This window comes from Anolis carolinensis, unplaced genomic scaffold (assembly GCF_035594765.1).
Source record: "Anolis carolinensis isolate JA03-04 unplaced genomic scaffold, rAnoCar3.1.pri scaffold_27, whole genome shotgun sequence".
In the NCBI taxonomy this organism is placed as follows: Eukaryota; Metazoa; Chordata; class Lepidosauria; order Squamata; family Dactyloidae; genus Anolis; species Anolis carolinensis.
This window is the reverse complement of record NW_026943836.1, coordinates 626,118-642,848: the sequence shown is the minus strand read 5'-3', so window position 1 is coordinate 642,848 and position 16,731 is coordinate 626,118. Positions and strand designations below refer to the sequence as shown.

The 16,731-nt window shown below is 46.7% G+C and overlaps 1 protein-coding gene across 2 annotated transcripts in view; it reads right to left on the bottom strand.

Moving 5' to 3' along the window:
• The window catches only part of rab10 (RAB10, member RAS oncogene family), a 51,509-nt gene that overhangs the window by 7,052 nt on the left and 27,726 nt on the right, over nt 1-16,731 (bottom strand). For both annotated transcript variants that reach the window (XM_062966674.1, XM_062966675.1), the window contains exons 3-4: nt 6,721-6,859; nt 843-932 (exon numbers count right to left, since the gene is read on the bottom strand). In XM_062966674.1, the coding sequence (XP_062822744.1) occupies nt 843-932; nt 6,721-6,859 (229 nt within the window). The remainder of the gene's footprint in view (nt 1-842; nt 933-6,720; nt 6,860-16,731) is intronic.

The window sequence follows — 16,731 nt, the reverse complement described above, 5'->3', positions numbered from 1 at the left end:
AATTAGGTTATGATTTTACAAATTAAGCACCAAAACTTCATGTTATACAACAAATTTGACAGAAAAAGTAGTTCAATACGCAGTAATGTTATGTTGTAATTACTGTATTTACGAATTTCGCACCAAAATATCACGATATATTGAAAACATTGACTACAAAAATGGCTTGGATTATCCAGAAGCTTGGATAAGCGAGGCTTGGATTAGTGAGACTCTACTGTATTATGTTTACTTATACCCCACCAAGGTGACTTAGACAACTGGCTAGAACTATGAGACCTGAAGGTAAAAAACCCCTGAAGAGCCAAAGATTGGGAAGCAGCCCTCTGAAGACAAAGGGATTTACTCACACTCTGAATTCTCAAGCACTTTGAGCAAGGCACCTAGTTTAGGAGAGCATCCTCTTCCCACCAGATGCTGAGTTTATGGTCTGACTGAGTCATCTTTGCCCATTATGGGATGGGGTGAGACAGGGCTTCCAGCACTCCACGATGACCGATTACGTAAGGATACCTGGAAATGGCTGGACTGAAGCTCACTCACACTCGTTTTAAATTCTAGTCCTATACCAAGATTGATCAATGATTGAGCCAATACTCTGTCACAGTGGCGGGTAAAGGCCAGTTCTATGAAGCACACGCAAGGGGACAACCTTGACATCTGCAGAGATGTATCATGAGGGACTTGCTTTCCAAGCTGTGAGATCTCAAACCCACAAACAGGAGAGAGACCACTTGAAGGAGAAAGCAGTAGGAATATTTGGCATTACAGCAGAGGAGAGAGCAATGGACCTGGGGGCAACTCCTTATTGTTTTGTGCAGACCTGGGCAAACTTCACTCACCTGCTCGCCTTTCGCTTTGGGCACCACCCTCTTGTCATCCATGTCACACTTGTTTCCTAGAAGCATCCTCTCCACGTCTTCGTTGGCATGCTGCGGAGAGGGACAAGAGACAAGGCTTCAGGCATCTGTCAACACTGAGAGGAGGGCAGGCTACGGATACAGCATTGTGGCTGTTGTAACGTGCCTTCACAATCATACTCAACCGCGAGTGTTAAGTCTAGAATAATCAGTGTGCTTTGAAGTCGGGGGTTTGTTCAGAGAGGGTTTGCCTCTGCTTCCCCCCTTGAGGCAGAGAGAATGTGACTGGCTGGGTAAGACCTTTAGGTAAGACCCCTCTTCCCTACCTGCACGGATTACATTATATAACACGATGTTTTTTCCTGGGTTATGAATGTCATTTCCCAATTGGTTCTATCCGTAAAAACACAGGAAAAGTTTATTAAACTGCAAAAACATTGTGCAGGAGGAACATCCTGCAGCACATTTTGCTATAGTTTTTCAATGACCATCTCACAGAGCAGCCGGGGCAGGGTGGGGGGTGAGGGGGGGGGTGTCATGAGGGGGGATGTCAGAGGGGTTTATTTATTTATTTATTTATTTATTTACAGTATTTGTATTCCGCCCTTCTCACCCCGAAGGGGACTCAGGGAGGATCACATTATACACACAGAGGGCAAACATTCAATGCCCATAAACACATAGAACCGAGACAGAGACAGACAGACGCAGAGGCAATTTAACCTTCTTCTGAGGGGATGTTCAATTCTGGCCACAGGGGGGAGCAGCTGCTTCATCATCCACTCTGATGGCACTTCCTCATTCCAGGTCATAAATTAGTTAAACTTGCCTCCCACTTTTTTTATAAGTGATACCTTATTTCCTACTTGATAGATGCAACTAGGAACCCCGATGGCGAAGTGCGTTAAAGCACTAAGCTGGAGACCGAAAGTCCCAGGTTCAAACCCCGGGAGCGGCATGAGCGGCCACTGTTAGCTCCAGCTCCTGCCAACCTAGCAGTTCAAAAACATGCTAATGTGAGATCAGTAGGTACCGCTCCGGCAAGAAGGTAACAGCGCTCCATGCAGTCATGCCAGCCACACGACCTTGGAGGTATCTACGGACAACGCCGGCTCTTCGCCTTAGAAATGGAGATGAGCACCAACTCCCAGAGTCAGACACGACTGGACTTAATGTCAGGGGAAACCTTTACCTATACCTTAGATGCAACTATCTTTCGGGTTGTTAGGTCAGCAACGAGCAGGGGCTATTTTTTATTTTTTATTGACGGGTTCTCACCCCGCCACGGGCTGGCCTCGAACTCATGACCTCATGGTCAGAGTGATTTATTGCAGCTGCTCAACAGCCTGTGCCACAGCATATTTCTGATGGTCTTAGGAACCCCTTTGGCAGATAAAGTTGCCATCATGGGAATTCAGTGTGGAAAGTATGGTCCAATTCTATCATTGGTGGGGTTCAGAATGCTCTTTGATTGTAGGTGAACTATAAATCCCAGCAACTACAACTCCCAAATGTCAAAGTCTATTTTCCCCAAATTCCACCAGTGTTCACATTTGGGCATATTGAGTATTTGTGCCAAGTTTGGACTAGATCCATCATTGTGCACTCTGGATGTAGGTGAACTACAACTCCAAAACTCAAGGTCAATGTCCACCAAACCCTTCTAGTAGTCTTATTAATCTTAAATTACAGATTTATGTAAATATTCAAAAACATGTAACCTACTGATGCCCCAATTAATGTAATTTTATTGGTATCTATTTTTATTTTTGAAATTTACCAGTGCATTTCTCATCCTCGTCTTATTCTCGAGTCAATATGTTTTCCCAGATTTTTGTGGTAAAATGGTGTGGCTCGTCTTATACTCAAGTATATACGGTAGTTTGTTGCAGCCACAAAAACCAAGTTTCTGGAGTATAACAATGACTTTAAAAGTAGGGACTGCACAAAGAAAGAGGAATAACACTTTCAAACCAGGAACCCTGGTCTCAGAAACACACCTTTCACTGGGCTGCCCAACAAAGCATTCAAGAAGAGGGATCTTTTGAAACTAGGAAGGTCAGGCCCAGAAGGCAAGGGCTTCCTGCTTCTGGTCTGAGTGGCCCAGAGCCACGGATGCAAAACTCAAAATTCTCCAAGCCTGAGAATTTTCCGCTGTTTCAGCAGAAGTGAGTCACCCCAGTGCTCCAACGCCTCTCTCGCTACACACACATTTTCTGGCCAAAAAAAAGAAGGAAGGAGGGAGGGAACAAGTCATGGGTGCCTTGCCTTCCTTAGAACTCAGCTTTGCAAACCGGAATGGCCAAACTGCCTTTGGTCAAATGGCTCTTCCATATCAGTATTGACTCAAACATTGGCTCAGCCATCTGCCAAGCCACCAAAACACATCCGCAGGGATTTCCACTCACCTGGCAAAACAGTTCCAGGTAAATGATCAACTATGATGGGGCGAGGTCTCTGCCCATCAGGGAAACACTCCCAGAGCTGTGCTACCTGCAGAAGGAAGAAGGGTGCCTACTCACCCTCCCAATGGTACTGGTGTCAATGGTGACTCTGATGATTTTATAACAGACATCGGCCATCTTCGGCCCACCCTCCAGGTGTTTTGGACTCCAACTCCCACAATTCCGGGGGCCGAGCTGTGGCGCAGGCTGGTAAACAGCTGCTGCAATAAATCACTCTGACCATGAGGTCATGAGTTCGAGGCCAGCCCGTGGCAGGGTGAGCACCCATCAATTAAAAAATAAAAAATAGCCCCTGCTCGTTGCTGACCTAGCAACCCGAAAGATAGTTGCATCTATCAAGTAGGAAATAAGGTACCACTTATAAAAGTGGGGAGGCAAGTTTAACTAATTTACAACGTTGGAATGAGGAAGTGCCCTCAGAGTGGATGATGAAGCAGCTGCTCCCCCCTGTGGCCAGAACCGAACATCCCCTCAGGAGAAGGTTAAATTGCCTCTGCGTCTGTCTGTCTGTTGTCTCTGTCTTGGTTCGATGTGTTTATCGGCACTGAATGTTTGCCCTGTATGTGTATAATGTTATCCGCCCTGAGTCCCCTTCGGGGTGAGAAGGGCGGAATATAAATACTGTAAATAAATAAATAAATAATTCCTAACAGCTAGTAGGCTGTTAGGAATTGTGGGAGTTTAAGTCCAAAACACCTGGAGGGCAAGCCAAAGTTGGCCCATGCCTGTTCTACAGTACTATACGAGGGAGAAATTTGTATTCCTATTTTGAGGGCTGCATAAACAACAGAAGAGCAGGATGTGGCTGCTGTGAAACATAGCCAATAAATACAAATCTGAAATGACCAACATAATCAGCCTCAAAAAAATATGAATTCTTCTGTCGAGCAGCTGGGGGAGCTGGGTGTGTTTGGCTCAGAGATTACTCTTGGGGCTAAATGAGATGCCAACACTCGGGGAGAAAGGCAGGCATAAATATAAACAAAGTACATAAATAAATAAATAAATACTCCCCAGCATTGCTAGGTAACAGTAGGAATCCCACTCCTAAGACTGTAAAATCCGCTCCAAAAGGAGAGAGCCAATACTAAACGGCCAGCATGTGAGCTGACTTCCTGGGCCAGTGAACTAGCATCGTATTCATTAGGGAGGTCCTTTCTGGTTCCTATGTGGGGTCGTGTCTTCCCCTCCATTACTCCGGGGTCTTCACACACACACCTGTGTCGCCTCCTCGCACTGTTCTCAGAACAGCTTGTAATCAACGGAGTGCTGCGCCACCTCAGGAAGTGGTGCCAAGGGCCACAGAGCTGCTACATGTTGCAGGATGTTTGATGCAATCATACCGTTCTTTGGAATGACTAACATGACCTCAGGCTCAGGACTTTGGGATGACTAATGTGACCTCATGCAGCTCCTGACATGAATGGCTTCAAAGAGGGAGCCAAGCCTGTCTGTGAGGACTTTGAATACCAGGAGGTTTTGATCGTGTGTTCCTGAGTGGCAGAAGAGGTTGGACTGAATGGCCTTTGGGACCCTTCCATCTCTAGGAGTCTATGGTTCTAGGGAGGGACCTGGTAGCACCCTTGAGGGGGATGTGTCTCAGCATATGTGCCCCTAACAGTGCCTCGATTCTGGTTGACTGTTCACTATGTTTTATCATTTATATCCTGTTTTATTTGCTTGTTATATACGTTTTTGTTTTACATTTATTTATTTACTTATTTATTTATTTACAGTATTTATATTCCGCCCTTCTCACCCCGAAGGGGACTCAGGGCGGATCACATTATATACATATAGGGCAAACATTCAATGCCCAAAAACACATTAACCAGAGACCGAGACAGACAGACGCAGAGGCAATTTAACCTTCTCCCGAGGGGATGTTCGATTCTGGCCACAGGGGGGAGCAGCTGCTTCATCATCCACTCTGATGGCACTTCCTCATTCCAGGTCGTAAATTAGTTAAACTTGCCTCCCCACTTTTTTTCCAAGTGGTACCTTATTTCCTACTTGATAGATGCAACTATCTTTCGGGTTGCTAGGTCAGCAACGAGCAGGGGCTATTTTTTATTTTTAATTGACGGGTTCTCACCCCGCCACGGGTTGGCCTCGAACTCATGACCTCATGGTCAGAGTGATTTATTGCAGCTGCTCAACAGCCTGCGCCACAGCCCGGCCCCACTAAATGGATTTGATACTGTATTTTTTTGCTGTACTGGGCTTGGTCCCCATGTGAGCTGCCCTGAGTCCCCACGGGGAGATAGGGTGGGATACAAAAATAAAGTTGTTGTTGTTGTGGTGGTGGTGGTGACACAGTATGACACAGCAAACAAGATAGACATGCTGGATTTCGTATCACAAAATTATTACAGTGTTCCCTCACTTATTGCTGGGGTTAGGTTCCAGGAACACCTGCAATAGGTGAAAATCCGCAAAGTAGGGACACTATATTTATTTTAATCTTTATACATTATTTTAGTAGTTATAGACTATTTTAAGTCCTTATCAACCAATCGTGCGTTGATATATCGCCTTCTTCTCCTTCCGTTGACATTTTGGCTACTTTTCTCCCTTCTCCTTCCTCCCTTGCTTAGGCTGTAAATTGTAATTTTTTATGATCTATAATAGTCTTTTAGAGGTTATTGAAAAACCGCGAAACAGCAAATCCGCGAATAGTGAGGGAACACTGTATTATTATTATTATTTGAAACACAAGAAGATGATTCCACAGCAGACACACTGCTGGCTGTTGTATTATTATTATTATTATTATTATTATTATTATTATTATTATTATGTTTCGTCCTCTTCGTGCAGCTGCATCTGGTGGAGAAGACTGTAGCCTTTAGAAAGCTTAGGGTGAAAGACATCAGCTTGCCTCAAGAGTGCAACTAGGTCCCTTCCTGATTTCCCTTTCCTTCTCAGGTAGACAAGAGACCAGGGAGGGAGGGAGGGATGATACTGGCACACCAGGGTGAGTTAAGGCAATGGGAGAACAAGATCTAGCTCAGGTTGATAGAAATACTGACAGTTGTTTCAGTGTCTCAGCAATGCAACTTGCCATCATGAGAAACTGCAGATCATGATGATTATATTATTAGAATTATACTTCTATTTATTTGTACCCCACTTATCTTTCAGGCAATACTTCCTGGGAACACTTGGAAGGAGGGGGTAGTCAAGTGACTCTTAAGAGCCTTCAGTATTTTGGCCATCATCATCATCATCATCATCATCATCATCATTTCCTTACCTATACACACACACAAACATGTACATAGAGTGTTTAATGTGCCACAGTACCTCCCAGTGTATCAAACACCCATTGCACCCCCAACTGGCCATTTCCTGCCCTCCAACGGCCTCCCCGCCCTGCGCCACTTGCAGCTCACCTCGTCTATGTTTCTGAGCCACTTGCTGATGTTTTCAAAGCTTTTGGCGTTGGTGATGTCATACACAAGCATGATGCCCATGGCTCCTCGGTAGTAGGAGGTGGTGATGGTGTGGAACCGCTCCTGTCCTGCCGTGTCCCTGCGGAGAGAAGCACAGAGATGGTCAGTACATCAAAATGCAGTCGGGAAAGGAGGAAATGGCACCACCGGAGTTCGCCAGGTTCCCAGTCGACAAAAGGTACGTCCAAAGTACACGATGCCCAGGAAGACATGCCATCCTGGCTTGCTTTACCATATGCCCACCGGCCGGGAGGAATGTTCCATTTTGATAATCACCAACCAGAGGCATCTTGCTCACTGGTCACTCTGTTCTCTGAAGAGCCATCAGTGAGCTCACACTACAGATCCATCCCTGTGCCCGCCCCAAAAATTGGAACAAGGGGCTTTAGGCAGCGGCAGCATCACAAACAGGTGACAGCAGCACAAAAACAGGTAGACCTTTGAGGGAAGGGGAGGGGAGAGAGTTCAAGACTTCCAAATACCTCTTCACCTGGGGATGACCAAACCAGAAGGAAGCATCACTACAGAAAGGCAGGGGAAACGTGCCACTAAATGCACTCAATGGAAAGCAGGAGAAAAACCTTATCATTATCATCATCATCATCATCATCATTAGTAGTAGTAGTACCGTTTTCCCGAAAATAAGACATCCCCCGAAAATAAGACCTAGTAGAGGTTTTGCTGAATTGATAAATATAAGGCCTCCCCCAAAAGTAAGAACTAGCAAAGTTTTTGTTTGGAAGCATGCCCGCTGAACAGAACACCAGAGCATGCAGGATCGGGAAATGTACATACCATAGATCGTTGTACATGGAAATAATAGTAGTAACAAGAAATTCTTGATAGGATTCACAATTTGTCTGGTTATGCTGGTTTGTAAGGACAACTACTGTACAGCATATAATAAATATTCATTTTTTTGTTCAACAATAAATGTGAATTCTTCTTCATAGAAAAATAAGACATCCCCTGAAAATAAGACCTAGCACATCTTTGGGAGCAAATATTAATATAAGATAATATAAAATAAGTCTTATTTTCGGGGAAACACGGTAGTAGTATTAGCATTATTAGTGTTATGTTTATTTATACTCCGCTTTTATCTCTCCCGAAGGAGACTCAAAGCAGCTTGCATAAAAAGTATGACCACACCTTTCCCCCAAGATGCCGTCAGAAACTAAAGACATGATTCTATGGTGAAATCAGCCACTGATATAAATGCTGATTTACAGAAATATGACCGAAGTTCTACTTGGCATCCTACGTCTTAGATGTTCTCACTGTGAGGCAGATTTATCTTCCACGGAGCCTCAGGTCCACCTGATTCTGGACAAGTGTCTGATGCAAGTGCTGTACCCTTTATCCAAAATGCTTGGGATTCCTGGAATATTTTCATATACATAACGAGGTATCTTGGATATCCACAACCTTTACTACTTTGCAGACCCACACGTCTCTCAAGACTTGCATCCCGTTCATCCGCTACTTCTGCACTGTATGAGATGTGAGACTGAAGAGAATCTGAGGGAACCTAATACCTGAATACCTAGAAATATGTACGGTACATACTGCACATATCTCTGGGGAGCTCACCGACCATCCACTTGCATGGTGCAAAAAGCTTTGAATGCTTTTTGCAAAGTTAGACACAACACCAGGGATGCTCCACCTGTGCAAAGGTGAGAAGAGCCAGCAAGGGCACTGCACCAGGAGCTGCTCTCTTGTTGATTTGTGGGGGAATACTGGCTGGACTGAGAAACAGGGGAAGTTGCAGGCTTTTCTGTGGCCTCAGCCTCTGAATAGGACAAAAGAAAATGACATCAAGCTGCTCATAGCCTGAACACCTTTGCTCCAACACTGGATCCAGAGGCCGGTGGCAGCCATTGTGTGAAGGGGCTCTGCTCAAAAGTCACACAAAACATCAACACCTTTGTGAGATTTGCTCTTCTGCATCCCAGCAACATACAGACACACTCCCCAGGGGGTGGCACAACAGCATGTGCGAAATCTCTTTGCAAGAAAAGGACCTCCTTGTGGTTCTGGTGCAATTTTCTATGTCACGGGAAGAATTACATGAGAAATTGCACTAAAAAGCAACTATTATTTATGATGGAAGTCACCATGAATACATTCTCTGATGGGTACAATGATCCCCTGCCCATCATGCTCTGGATGAGGGGGACTGGAACAAAATGTTGGGCTTTACCCCACAGTGGAGCTCCTAATCTTTATGCGCAGCCAGAACTTCCAAAGCGCAACAGCCCAAGGAAGCGATGTGTGAAGTAGGTGTCCAGGAATGTGTCCCATGGATATGGGGATCATAACGTAGTTCAAGTGCACACAAAACAGCAATATGATGCTAGTAATTTTAGCCAAAATGTGGGACTTTTTGCATGTGAAGTTGAAATTCTCTGCCACATGACAGCTGCTTGAGACTTAATTGTGGTAAATCACTGTGGTGGAAACCTCCTCAGGTAAGCAAGATGAGTCCATTGTTTCCCACTGGCCTCTCATCTCACAAACCCAAAGATAAATCCACGCTCCCTAATGCCTATAAACTAAGTACTTGAACTATTTGCTTCAGCAACAATAAAACGTTGCTTCTGTGTCTTGTTGCTAAGGGAAGTCAACAAGAGACACAGTGAGGTCTCCAAAAGAAAAAGAGAACATTTTGTGTGGGAGATGCTTCCCCACCAATATCCCCCATAACAAACAGGATTCAGTTAGACGTGGCTGTGAAGAAGTAGATATAAAAGCCCGGCTTCATCTTTCCATCATCCACAACCTGCTGGAATAGCACTGCAAGTCCCATGGCAATGTCCCTGTCTCTCCTCAGCCGTCCTTGAAGAGGGGCAGCTTTTTGCTGCTCCTGCAGAGCATGGGTCCCCTGGCACTTACTTTAGAAAGCCTTTGGCTGAAGGCTTTAACGGATTTCCTCGGTTTATGGTACGTTCTTCTCAGTGGACAAACATATCTATATGGCAGGTATACAATGAATGACAGGTGCAGGTCGAGCATCACTTATCTGGAATTCCAAAAACTTCAAAGATTCCAAAATGCAAGTGACTGAGACAGTGACACCTTTGTTGTCTTGGTGGTTCAGTGTACACAAACCTGTTTTTGTGCACGTTATTAAAAATACTGTCTATAAATGTTCCTTTGGCCTATGTATACAATAAAGTCCTTATGAAACATAAATTAATGTTGTGTTTAGACCTAGGTCTCCTCTCCCAAGATATCTTCATACTACAGAAGTATGAAAAACATTCAAACACGGAACACTTCTGATTCAAAGTCTCTTCAATAAGAGATACTATATGTCCAAAAGATGTTTGCCATGAGTGGACATAGCTGCCAAACTATACCAGTCCCTAATCCCTGCTCAGGGCACATACTGTTCCCTGCCTATCAACACAACACACCAAGGACATACCATGCACCAGGGGAAGTAACTGTGAACCCATGGAATGCACCTTCTTGTCTTTAAGATGCCACAACAGTTTTGGTTGTTCCTTCTTTCTAGCAGCTTCTTTGGAGAAAATGGGCAAGTGAAGTGGGGGGGGGGGGGGGGGAGGTGCCTAGGTCAGGATATTTGCCTTACGGTGAAGAGCAGAAAATCAACTTGGTCATGTCACAATAGTGGCAGGTTGGAGCCCTATGAATAATGCACCACACGTTCGCGATGGGAAATAGGCAGTGAGACGGAAACAGAGAGCAGTTTAAGTTGGAAATGTGATGACAGTTCAGTGTCTACCCTGGAGAATAATGCTTTTAGAAGAGAAGCAATTCTACAACTTTAATGCCTTCATATTAATAGCAGGGGAATCGCATAATAGCTGTAATGCATCGCTATGCTCTGAAAAGCTAAGTGATCCTCCTGGTTCGGGAGGGAATGGTTGTCTCTGGCGATGAAAGCTTCCCTGGTTGTCTCTCACCTGGGTCTTTCCCACACTCCTCTCCGTAACGGGACAACATCCCCCAAAGCCTGGTCTCTCCTGCCTATTAAATGTGACTTTCCACTTCCATGTGTGAAGCAAGGTGAGGAAAGGCAGTTTCCTTTTGTAGGGCTTCCAAAATATCTGGGATCAAGCCCTGGCTCTGCAGGAAGGCCCACAGGCTGCATCCAAGATATTGCAGTGACTAGCGGAGTTAAGCAGGCTGCTGCCAAGCAGAGCCTCAGAAAACAAGGCCCATATCCCACTTCACAGAGAAACAATGCAAATCTCTGCATGCAGAGGCACACATTCATAGAACTGTTTTGGTAACTCACCAAGGCACAAAATGTGCTCCTGAATGCACAATAAATCACACACAGTCCTCCACCTGCATGTGCATTCACATGCTAGTGAGTCTGATGGTCTTCCAGGGATACAGTCCAGGCAGTGACTGTGGAGACCTATTCTGGATTGCAGGGTCCTTCTTTCAAAGCGATGTCATAGATTTCCAGGAGGAAGGTGGTCCTGATCAGGGTAACTTGATACGCCTTCTTCCCCTTGGCCCATTCCCCCCTTTTGCCCTCTATTTGCACCAGAATCAAAATCCATGGCACCAGAACTGGTCACAACTGACCTCCAGTTCCAGTATTGGATGTCTAGCCCACATTTATGAAGGTTAGTTTTAAGTCAGTGTTTAAACATGTCTTTCCCACTAACTGTCATCTAAGCCTGTGGGGTTGCCCGCTTCCCCTCTCTCCCTTATGGAGGAACTGGTCAGCTCCCCCCTCCCCAAAAAAAGTGCTCATGGCTGAATAAAACCTCCACGTTTGACCCTCTGGCTCCTGAGCTGCCTACTTGACACTTTGACCGCCCCACCTCCCCAAATAAATATGGTCAAAAGAGATAGAAAGAAAAAAACCCTAGCAGAGGAGGGAAAGGAAGGCTTCCTCTCATACCCCCCCAAGGTGCCCCCTCCTCACTTCAAGCCCAGTGAGACCCTCCTCAGCCCAATACATTGTGGCATACACCCTCCACATCAGTGTTTCTCAACCTGGGGTCCCCAGATGTTTTTGGCTTTCAACTCCCAGAAATCCTAACAGCTGGTAAACTGGCTGGGATTTCTGGGAGTTGGAGGCCAAAAACATCTGGGGACCCCAGGTTGAGAACCACTGCTCTACATTAATCAGATGGAACCAAACTGCTGTAGGACAAAAGATCAACTGCACTGCATTGAAAAGAGCACTACCATAGCCTCTTTAACCGTGGTTCCAATGTGGCCAAAGAGGCTCTCTCGCATATCCCACAAAAACAAACCAGAGATGATGAGCTTGCAGCACTGCCTAGTTGAGAGGAAGTCAGCAAAGCCATCAACCAACTAAAAAATAACAAAGCCAGCAGACCTGAAAGGATCCCTGTTGAAACCTTTAAAGAGGGTGAACCTGAGCTGACAAACTCCACAAGCTCACTGAAAAAATGTGGGTGACCAAGATCCTAGCAGGCTTACCTCTGCTGGGAAAATCCTCACAAGAATTCTTGCAAACCACCTTCTACCTATTTCAGAAGACATTTTCCCTGAATCTCGGAATAGCTTCTATCCCTCCAGAGGAACAGTGGACATATCTTCACTGCATGACGGCCTCTGTACCTGGCATTCATCAACATGGCAAAGGCCTTTGACACCATGAATCTTAATGTTCTCTGGACCATCCTCTTGAAAACCAGACGAATTTGTGAACATCCTATAGCTCCTCCATGTGGACATGATGGCAACAGTCTTGGATAGCAACAGTTCTCAAAGTGACCCGTTTACAATGGATCAGGTGTCAAAGAAGGATGAGATATTGCCCCAACCTTATTGTCCATCTTCATAGCAATGATTCTGCACCTTGTTGATGGGAAGCATCCCACTGGTGTGGAAACCACATATTGGACAGACAGCAAGCTCTTGTAACTCCAGGAGACTGAAAGCCAATAATAAAATCACAACAGCTTCTGTTATAGAACTCCAATATGCTGATGATAACGTAGGAAGACCTACAAGCCACTTCAAACACCTTTTTTGAGAAGCGTATAAAAAGCTTGGCCTCTCACTTGCCATCGAGAAAACCAAAGTGCTCCACCAGCAAAAGTCACCAACCAATGCCCCTGCAATGCCAGAAATACAGTTTAATCGTGCAACGGTACAAAATGTTAACCATTTCCATTACTTACGCAACTACCTCTCTGCAAAAGTTAAGCTCTGTGAGTACAGCATTTTTTTTAAAGGAAAGCAAAGAGTATTCAAGTATCAGGACGTACAGGGATAACAAGACACTAGTTTAAAAAGCTATTGTCCTTACAACTCTGTTATACATCTGCAAAACATGGATCATCTACAAACACCACTCTTGACTTTTGGAACAACTCCATCAGTGTTGCCTTTGAAAAATCCTGCAAATTCCTTGGGAAAACACAAGTGGACAAACACCAGCATTCGGAAAGAAGCAAAGACCACCAGCCTTAAAGCCATGATCCTCCTCCATCCACTTTGCTATACCAAATGCCACATTGTTCGAATGCCCAAAGAGCACCATCTCCCAAAGCAGTTACTTTCCTCTTAGGTCAAGAATGGGAAATGGAATGATGGAAGGTGCCTCAAGAAAACCCTTGTCGGGACTGCCTTTCATCTGGAAATGTCTTCACTGAGAAAGAAAGATCATGTGCATCCAGAATAGGTCTCCACAGTCACTTATGGACCCACCATCAAGACTCTACCCTTGGAAGACAATCACACTTGGCTATGATGGATATGGGCCTCTGTCAGTAGGGATTGGAGGGTGCCTTCCTGCCTGGTAGAAAGAAAGGGGTTTGGACTCGAGGACCCTTGCTCTTCTAACTTGGTGTCCATGATCCAATGAGGAGCTTGCCTTGGGGCTACCCTGAGAGGGACCCCTCCCCAATTGCGACGCTTCTGAGAAAAAGAGCCCTTACGTGGCAACAGAGAGGCTGCAATGGCACCTGTATTTGGGGAGTGGGGGAGGCTCTCTGGGTTCTCCCTGAAGCCAGTCAGTCTGTCAGACCATCCGCGAGTCCAGCGCAAGCCCACCCTCCCTTCTTCTCTCTCCATCCTTTGGGAGCAGCCCTCCCTTCTTCCTGCCCCTGCTGCTCCTGGTCGAGGGAGTCCCGGACCCTCCTGGGGGGCCCCCAGTGGCGGTGGAGGAGCTTCTCCCGGAGGTGCAGCTCCAGGAAGCGGCACTGGTCCTCCCCCGGAAGGCATGCCTCCTCCTCCTCTTCCGGCTCCTCTTCCTGAGAGCCCACGCCTGCCGGGAGCATCGGACCCCGGTGCCTCAGAGCCAGTGGGGCTGGGTGGGGGGCCTCCCCTGAGCTTGAACAACCTCCTCCTCCTCCTTCAGCAGGGGCCCCTTCTTCTTCTCCTCCTCTGCGTGTCTCCGGATGGAGGGCCTTGTGGAGGTGGCGGGGCGGCCCCCATCGGCGGTGGAGGAGCTTCTCCCGCAGGTGCCTCTCGAGGGCGTGGCGCCGTTCCACAGGGAAGAGGGGCCGATGGGGGCCTGGGGATCCCCTCAGCGCCTCGCAGGGCAGGAAGGCCCTCAGATCCGTTACCGCCTCTGCCGCTGAGAAGGCCCCCAGCGAGGCCCGGACCAGTGGAGGGAGCCCCCAGAGCAGCTGGAGCCGCTTCCGCTGGATATGGCCCTCGAGGGCTTCTTGCGCCTCTCCGCAGAGCAGCAGCGGGTCCAGCAGCGAGGCCTCCAGCACCGCCCCGCTCCCACGGGACACCGCCGGAGGAGGAGGGGGGGACTCAGGCCCAGGGTCCAGGAAAGCGCAGGAGAAAGGGGCCAGATGATGATGCATCCTGCGCTCTGCCATCTGTCTGCTCCTCTCACGTGCTTTCTCTTTCAGGAGGTTGGGACTGGGCTCCACTGGGCTGAGATGGGGTCGAAGGCGCCCCTTCCCTCCCTCCTTCCCACCGGACTTCCTCCTGCTGCGCTGGCAGCTCTGTTGTTGTCGTTGCCAAGGAAATGCATTATGAGATGAAGCTCTCCAAGGAGGAGGTGGAACCAGAATCCTAGAGTTGGAAGGGACCCACAAGGCCCATCCAGTCTAATCCTCTTCTTTCTGTCATGGGGGAAGACACCACCCAAGCCCTTCCAACAGATAGACTTCCAGCATATGCTTCAAAACTTCCGGCCCTTGGCAAGAGACCACCCCCCCCCCCCCCCCGGCCCGGAAATATGGACCCAGTGGGCTTAGGAAGCAGCCTCTTCTACCTGTTCCTCACATGTAATATGCAGTCCCATGAAGCAACGGCATCTCAGGAGCAACTCTTTTTTCACAGTTTGAGGTACATGAAAGAAAAACGCTCAAACACTTCTGGGGGAATCTTATATACCTGTAAGGTTCTCATAGGATTGATAAATGGAAGGAACACAATAATAATAATAATAATAATAATAATAATAATAATAATAATAATAAAAAAACTTTATTTATACCCCGCCACCATCTCCCCAACGGGGACTCGGGGTGGCTTACATGGGGCCATGCCCAAAACAATATAATGTAAACAGCATATAAAAGAACAGCACAACACAATACAATAAGCAATACAGTAAATAATATCCATTACAAAATAAAACAAGGAGACAATGAAAACAAGGGCAGACCACATGAACATTAAGTTAAAACTTGGGGTGAGAAAGACATAAAAATAAAAACCACAGCGAACAGGGTCATAAGGGAGTGGGGTATTCTGGAGGATAGATATTAGGGGGAGCAACGGAAAAGAAATATAAAATGGTTACTCTCCAAAAGCACAGCGAAAGAGCCATGTTTTCAAGTCTTTCTTGAAGGCTGCTAGTGTGGGGGCTTGCCTAATCTCAGCGGGCAGAGAATTCCACAATCGGGGGGCCACAGCAGAAAAGGCCCTCTCCCTTGTTCCCACAAGGCGGGTCTGGGATATCGGGAGTGGGGACAGGAAAGCTTCCCCTGATGAACGAAGGGATCGTGTAGGCTTGTGATAGGAGATACGGTCACGAAGGTCATTTGCACATTTGTATTTCACTGTAGTCCTTAGCAAATAAATACACACACCTACACACCTATCTTTAGTCAATATTTAGCTGGGCACTGAAGGGAGGGTGCCTGCATTTAGTCTGCTTTACATTGTGGAGAGGCCTCGAGGCTGTATCTACACCATAGAATTAATCCAGTCTGGCACCACTTGAACAGCCACGGCTCAATGCTATGGAATCCTGGGAGTTGCAGTTTGGCACAGGAGGCTGAATCCCTTGTAAACCTACAACTCTCAGTCAGTCCCGTAGCCATGATTTTGATTTGGGCTGAGTCCCTCAAGCCCCCCCACCCACCCCCGGCTACATGCCTGCTCCCAGTATTCCATAGCAAGAGTCCCTTTGGGTGAGAAGGGCGGGATAGAAATATTGGAAATAAATAATAGCATTGAAGCATGGCAATTAAGGCGGTGTCAATGTATTACTTCTACAGTGCAGGTGCACTTTGTGTTCCTCCATCAAGGGCCATAGGTTCAATGGCCGGACAGGGAATAACCAGACAAGGCCCAGGTTTTGTGTCCCACTAACTGTCTCTGCCAGTTCAGCTGCAAGAAAGATCCTCTCGCTCAGTGTCCCCAGAAAAGATAAAGAGACGCTGGGGGTTGAGTATAAAAGACAGGGCAGACATACAGTCCGGTTAAGCGAGGAGATAGATGACCTAGAAAGCAGCTTGGATAAAGAAGCAATGCCTCACTTGGTCATAAAAGAAGCACAGCAGGAGGAGTGATGTGAATGGCAGAAAACCACAGACCCAGCAGAGAAGCAAAGGGTGCAAAAAGAGAAAGTTCAAAAGGGAGGAAGAAGAGAAGGAGGGCCTCAGTGAGTGCAGCAATTGAGGCACAAGGAAGGAAGGAAGGAAGTGAAGCCTTCAAACAAGGAGGGAAAAGGGGCCATTTCAGCACATGGCTGTTTTGTTTCCACCACACAGAACAGGTTCTTAGATTCTGGGG